The following is a 6,368-nucleotide window of genomic DNA, read 5'->3' as shown; positions in this document are numbered from 1 at the left end:
TGACTTTACTACCGTACCAAACCCTCCTGAATCTTCCTGCGGGTGGTGAGTCCACTGGAAGGTACCAACCGCCCTAACCGGGATTCGACCACGCCCAGGAGGTCCAATCCAATCCAAATAATAATACTCGATCCGATACGCAGGATCCGTATCGGTCTGACATTGGTCAAAATTTCAGGATCGAACATCGGGGGAAAAAAACAAAAACAAAACTACAGCCCGTCCGATCTCGTACCAATGCTCAACTTAACCATGTGCGACATGCTGTAAACGGGGACACAATCACCTTAGAAGGTATCGGAAGGTATGGAAGCTGCGTATGGGTATCGGATATGAAGGAGTTGTATCAAGCCGTCCCCACGCAAAACTAGAAAGAGTTAAGAGAATAAAAGCAAAACTTGCTAAGCTAAAAGGGTATAGAAATAGATAATTCAATTTGCGAAAAACAGCAAAGGGTTAAAAGTCAGTATAAAATATAACATATCAAGTAAATCTAAATGTTCTGCTAAAACTTAGCCCTTATAAAATTATAGCCAAAATGTATTGAAAAAAAAAAAGCAAAATGACACAAGTTGTAATGACTTATTTAACTGTCGTAGAGCAGGGGTCCCCAACCCCCGGTTCGAGGACCAGTGATGGTCCGTAGGTCATTTGGTACCGGGTCGCAGTGGAAAAAAACGTAATTTGTAGTTTTACTAATTTACTTCATTCCAAAAGAATCCAGTCATATCCCTTTACTTTTTTTTCATTCAAAGATAATCTGACAATGTTTCAAACAATAGGTAATGAAAGATATTTCTTAAAAAAATGTAATGATCCTTTAATGATACCAGCCAGCAGATTGTGTGTGTGTGTGTCTCTGTGTGTGTGATGATGGCAGGGAAAAATTTTTCCCCACTCACTGTGAAGCTGTTGTTGACATTCTTGGTGCTGGACTCAGCGACGCTGGCGTCCGACAGATCAACCTCATCAAAGATAAGAGACTGGAAACCAGACACGAGCGAATGGGGTGGAGTCAAGAGGGGGGGCGTCCGACGGAGAGAGAGAGAGAGAGAGGATGGCAGGGAAAAACAGAGAGAGAGCGAGAGGGAGAGAGAGAGAGAGACAGTCAGTGTGTGTGAGTGTGTGTGTGTTTGCAAGAGCGTATAAAGCTCTACGCTGATTGGCCGTGAAGGTGCGAGGCTGAAGCGTTCTTATTTGTAGACACGGAGAAGCGGAATCTACAATGACAGGCATGAAACCACTCACTGACAGTGTGTGTGTGTGTGTGTGTGTGTGAGTGTGTGTGTGTGTGTTGATGCAGCTGTCACAGGGAATGCCCTGTTAAGTACTGTTCAGGCTGGAGTGGAGAGTGGACAACAGCCAGAGAGCAAACGATTATGCCGCTGTTTGTGTGTGTGTGTAAAATATGATTGGCATGTCAACACACACACACATGCACACACGCGTACAAGTGGACGGTGTCTTCTCTGATCCACAAAGCTACTCAGCGGCTATACTTAAGCAACACTTGTCCTACACTTACCTTAACATGTAGCGTTACAACGCAAAGCTGCGTTTAGACCAGGGGTGTCAAACTCATTCTGGGTTCGGGGGCCCGCATGCGGCCCGCAATTAAAGGTCAAGTGGGCCGGACCAGTGCAATCATAACATAATTATCTATAAATAACTATAAGTCCATGTTTTTTTCCCCTTTTGTTTTCATACAAAAAATGGATGGATTTTTTCATACAAAAAAATACAAGTAAAGATAATTATTATTATTATGTATTCATATATAATGAAAAATTATTTTTACATAAGTAATCCTAAACATGAAGTATTTTTTTTTTAGTTTTAAAAATTCATCATCATGGGCCAGATTGAACAGCCTTGCGGCCCCGGTTTTGGCCCGCGCGCCATATGTTTGACAGCCCTGGTTTTAGACTACATTGCCTTTATCTCACTGTTACAGAGACATTGTCACCAAGAAAACAAAGTCTGTAAACTATTCAACGCATTGAGGAAATTGGTAGATGACAGGGGGGAAAAACAAGATGCTGCCTCACTGCTGCCTCCTGTGGTCAAGGCAGGTTATTATATAATATAATCAGGACATTTGTCATGGAAAACTATACATTAAAAAAAAAACTCTTATTTTATCTGAGTTCCTCACAGTCGTTCTACACCCACTGCTCTGAAGTCACCAAACCAGCTGCTGCTGGCAGGCTACACAGGAAGAGCCTACCCAATCAGGATGAAGCTGCCCAAAAAAAAAAAAAAAAAAAAAAAAAATATGTATCTTGACTTACAGTTTTACTTTCATCTTTGTTTATTATTTTTTTTGGTAGATTTTGTACTTATTTTTTTCAAAATTAATATAATGGTAAATAAGGGTCATTCTGTTAGCATTAGCATATGTAAAGCATGTGGTTCACTGAGGTTCTCCACCAATAAACTTTGAGTTGATCGGACTCGACACTCTTCAGTTTTCCGTCGGGAGAGGACGTTCAACAGTGAGATAAGACGGTGACGATGTTCTTATTTCATGAGTATTTAAGTCTAAATACCAGGTCGTGTCCTATCTGACACTGACAGCTAGCCTTAGCTTCGGTAGTGTGTCGGCGCTTTATACAACCAGACTAAGAACGCCGTAAGGTATCTCAGCATTCTTACTGCGGTCAGAGAAGATGAAATGAAAGTGCTAAGATGCAGCCTACTCACGGATCAGCATGGTAAGCATAGAAATGTAAGGCATGGACTCTTATCTAAACGTCTAAACCTGATATACAAAATTGGACAAGCGAGAGAGAGAGAGAGAAAGAGAGAACATTTTAAAATTCCCCAGTTAAATACTGGTAATGTGATGTTCAGAAGTCGGCAACTGAACTGACATCAGGTGTCTGCAGATGCGTCACCTTTCATCCAAGAGGCTTTTTTTCAGTTTTGTCGGTATGGTTTTTGTTCAGCACTCTCAACTTGACCAATCACGCATTCATGTCGTACAAAAACAAGTTCGCACTCTCAACTTGACCAATCAGCCACTTACTGTGAATATACAACGCATTCATGTCGTACAAAAACAAGTTCGGCTTAAAAAAGGATATTGTTTTTCGTAGACACAAAAGAAAAAAAAAATTATGAAATGACAAAAGCTAGTAAATCTATTTTCTGCTTATCTATTATGTGTACATCTCAAAATACTTTAAAATATGCCAAGAGATCACGAAAGCCTTAAAATAGACAACAAGTAGCCAAAATAACTAGGGATGTCCGATATTAACTTTTTGCTGATATCCAATAGGCCTATGTTGTCCACACACTAAACGTCCGATTCCGATATCAACTGATACTGATATATATGCATCCGTTTACCCCCAAAAATGAGGTCAACGTCTCGGGACCCCACAAGCGACTCCAGCATATTTGGCGAATCCCAGGCATATCCGTTTACCGCCAAAACTGAGGTCAACGTCTCGGGACTCTACAAGCGACTACAGCATATTTGGCGAATCCCAGGCGTTATCGGATTTTCATTATCGGTGGTAAAACCGATAACAATTCTTACAGATATTACATAATTATGCTAATATCGGGCCGATACTATCGATCGGCCAATGTTATCGGACATCCCTAAAAAAAAAAAAAACGTAATTCAAACAATGTAGGATAAATTGAGTGAAGGAGACTCTAATGAAGTATCCCCACATGTTTGAACTCTGCTAGCGCTACCATAGCCGACAAAGCTTCTATAGATGCTAACGCTGCCAGTGCTACAAAAGCTGCTAATGTTTCTACAGGTGCTATAGCTGCTCAAACGGCTGAAGCTACTAAATGTTGTACAGCTGCTTAATTAAAAAAAAAAAAAAAAAAAAAAAAAGGCTACGTTGCTAAATTTGCTAAAGCTGCGGCCCCAGGGCTCCTGGCAGCACTGCGCTGACCCGTGTATTCACTAGGCCTTCCTCAGATCCACCGGCAGCCAGAGCAGAGGGGGAGTGCCGACCGCCCGTCCAGCGCAGGGACAGAACTCGCCAGCACACACGACTCCTGGACACTCGCTGCAGCGCCCTCTCCTGCCAGCGGGACAAAGCGCTGCCGGACTATACAGTACGTGCATGTTACATACATATACACATACACACACACACACAGACATGTTTCAGAGCAGAAAGGTGTAATAGAAAATACAACAAATGATTAAAGTGGAAAAGAAAAAAATGTTTGAGAAAAACTACATGAAAATAGAAAGATAAATTAAAGAAAGAAAGAGATTAAGGCAGAGGAAACAGGATCGTTGGAATGTTTGTTTAAGGTTTATCCACATTCTTTTTTTTGTTTTGCAAGTTTTGCATTTGGCCAAAAAAATGTTTATTTTTGTTTTTGTTATTTTTAACATTTTGGCAATACTGCCATTTTTGCAGTAATTTTTGGTCATGTTTTGGGTATCTTGTATAATATTTACCATTAACTAATATTAAGCTATTCCGGGTTCACGGGTTACTTTCTTTTCTAAAGACATATTGACAATACTATATGTTATAATTCAATGACAATTTATAGGCAAAATAATTATATTATTTACTAATTATTTGATTATTTTTATTATCTATTCTTCTACAAGACATTTACTGGTTTCTGAAACTGAGGAAATTTAATTTTTAACATTTTTTATTATTCTTTTGTTGCTGTCTAGATCAGTGATTTCCAACCACTGGGACATGGAAAATTGTCTTAATGTCAATAGAGGCAGAACAATTAAATCCTCATCCACTAGGGGCAGCTGATAGCGAAGAAAACTGAAAAAAAAAAAAAGAGAATCAGAGCTGTCGAAGAAGATCTTTGCGAGTGTCTTTCTTCAATTCCTGCCAGTATATCAGCGTTGTCTTCAAATAAACCGGCCGAGATTGTGGTGAATTGTGGGTACAGTGGAACCCCTAAATATGAGCTTCCTGGAATATGAGTTTTCACAGTTCCGAATCTGCAACTACTGCAAGATTTTTTTTGTTACGAGTTGTTCAACTGAGGACTTCCATCCATTCAGTCGTACGTCACGAGGAAGCCGTGACCTGCAAGATTTTTTTTCCTTGTGATTTGAAGAAATATCTAGCTTTTTTTTTATCAGTGTTTAGGGTAAATATGCTGCTACACATCCATGTGTGTCTGTGGGTGTATTTGATCATTTTTTTCGTTACTAACCTTGGCATCTTTGGCATAGTACAGCGTGCGTCCTCTCAGTTTGAAGTAGCGTTTCTTCCACCTCTGGAAAGAGCTCGTCTGTTTCAGCAGCAGTCCCTCCTTTATACTGGTCTGATTGCACACAAACACAACACACAATTACACGACACGTCTCTACAGGTTGCCAGTTTTTTTTTTGTTTTTTTTTGTACTTTTTCAGCCGATTGCCATATAAATACTGTATATTGAACATAATCGCCTTAATTATGGTCATTTTACTAATGTAACTGTTGTAGCTATATTTGTACTCCTTCTAAGCGCCTGTGGGTGCTTCAACTATTTTTTTTTTAAATCGCTTTAAGATGTACCCACCGGGGCGACACAGATGGAAATGGGTGGAAATACCATGAATATAATTCTCTGGGTACAGACAGGAGAGGTGCTACACACACACAACATCAGTTATTTTTAGCAGAGGAAGACTGCTGTTGCCGTTTCTGCTGCCGCTGCTGCTGCTGCGGCCGCCGTAAAATTGAGGGCAGAATTACAAACAGACACTAAGGCCTGAAGCTAACATCCTGCCCACCAGCTGTGTCAACATAAACACAGAAAACACAACACACACACAATCAACCACACACACACACCGTATGTCAAACGCACAGAGGCAACAATAAAAAAAAAAAAAAAAAAAACGACTCTTCGATCAGATCAGACCAGTTGTACCAGAACAGAGTTGCATAAAATTAGTATTAATATTACACCACGGTACATTATGTAAACCGCACACCATGATGCAGCTCATCGAGGGACCTTTTAGTTTAGCATTTATTTCCAATCCGAGAACAAATATCAAATATACTACTTCAATATATAATTAAATAGATACTTCATTTTAATGAAAAAAAAATACTATTTTTTTTTTTTTTCTGGGTTGAGTTCGAAATGTTCCAGATGTCACGCGCGCGCATTATTTCCTGCAATCGTCCCTGAGCTCTGAAGACATATGAATCCTGCGCTGGATTAAGGTGAAATACCTCCACGCTGACTTCCCTATAAGGCCGTCAGCAACACGGAAAACAGGGACTGGAACGCGAGCGCAAGCGAGTGAAGTCATCTCCTCATTTAGACGTGTTCAGGAGAAGCAGAGGTGAGGAGGAGGAGAAGAGGAGGAGGAGGAGGAGGAGGAGGAGGAGGAGGAGGAGAGAGAGCTC

The 6,368-nt window shown here is 40.4% G+C and overlaps 1 protein-coding gene across 8 annotated transcripts in view; it reads right to left on the bottom strand.

Moving 5' to 3' along the window:
• The window catches only part of dgkh (diacylglycerol kinase, eta), a 54,615-nt gene that overhangs the window by 33,108 nt on the left and 15,139 nt on the right, over nt 1-6,368 (bottom strand). For 7 of the 8 annotated variants that reach the window (XM_025063682.1, XM_017039984.2, XM_008327861.3 and 4 more), the window contains 2 exons: nt 5,176-5,286; nt 903-983 (listed from right to left, as the gene is read on the bottom strand). In XM_025063682.1, the coding sequence (XP_024919450.1) occupies nt 903-983; nt 5,176-5,286 (192 nt within the window). Of the gene's footprint in view, nt 1-902; nt 984-3,920; nt 4,080-5,175; nt 5,287-6,368 lie in introns of all 8 variants that reach the window. The other variant, XM_017039983.2, reaches the window with a different exon arrangement.

This window comes from Cynoglossus semilaevis, chromosome 16, assembly GCF_000523025.1.
Source record: "Cynoglossus semilaevis isolate Cse_v1.0 chromosome 16, Cse_v1.0, whole genome shotgun sequence".
Lineage (NCBI taxonomy): Eukaryota > Metazoa > Chordata > Actinopteri > Pleuronectiformes > Cynoglossidae > Cynoglossus > Cynoglossus semilaevis.
Note: the sequence above shows the minus strand (reverse complement) of the source record. Positions and strands in the feature narration are given on the sequence as shown.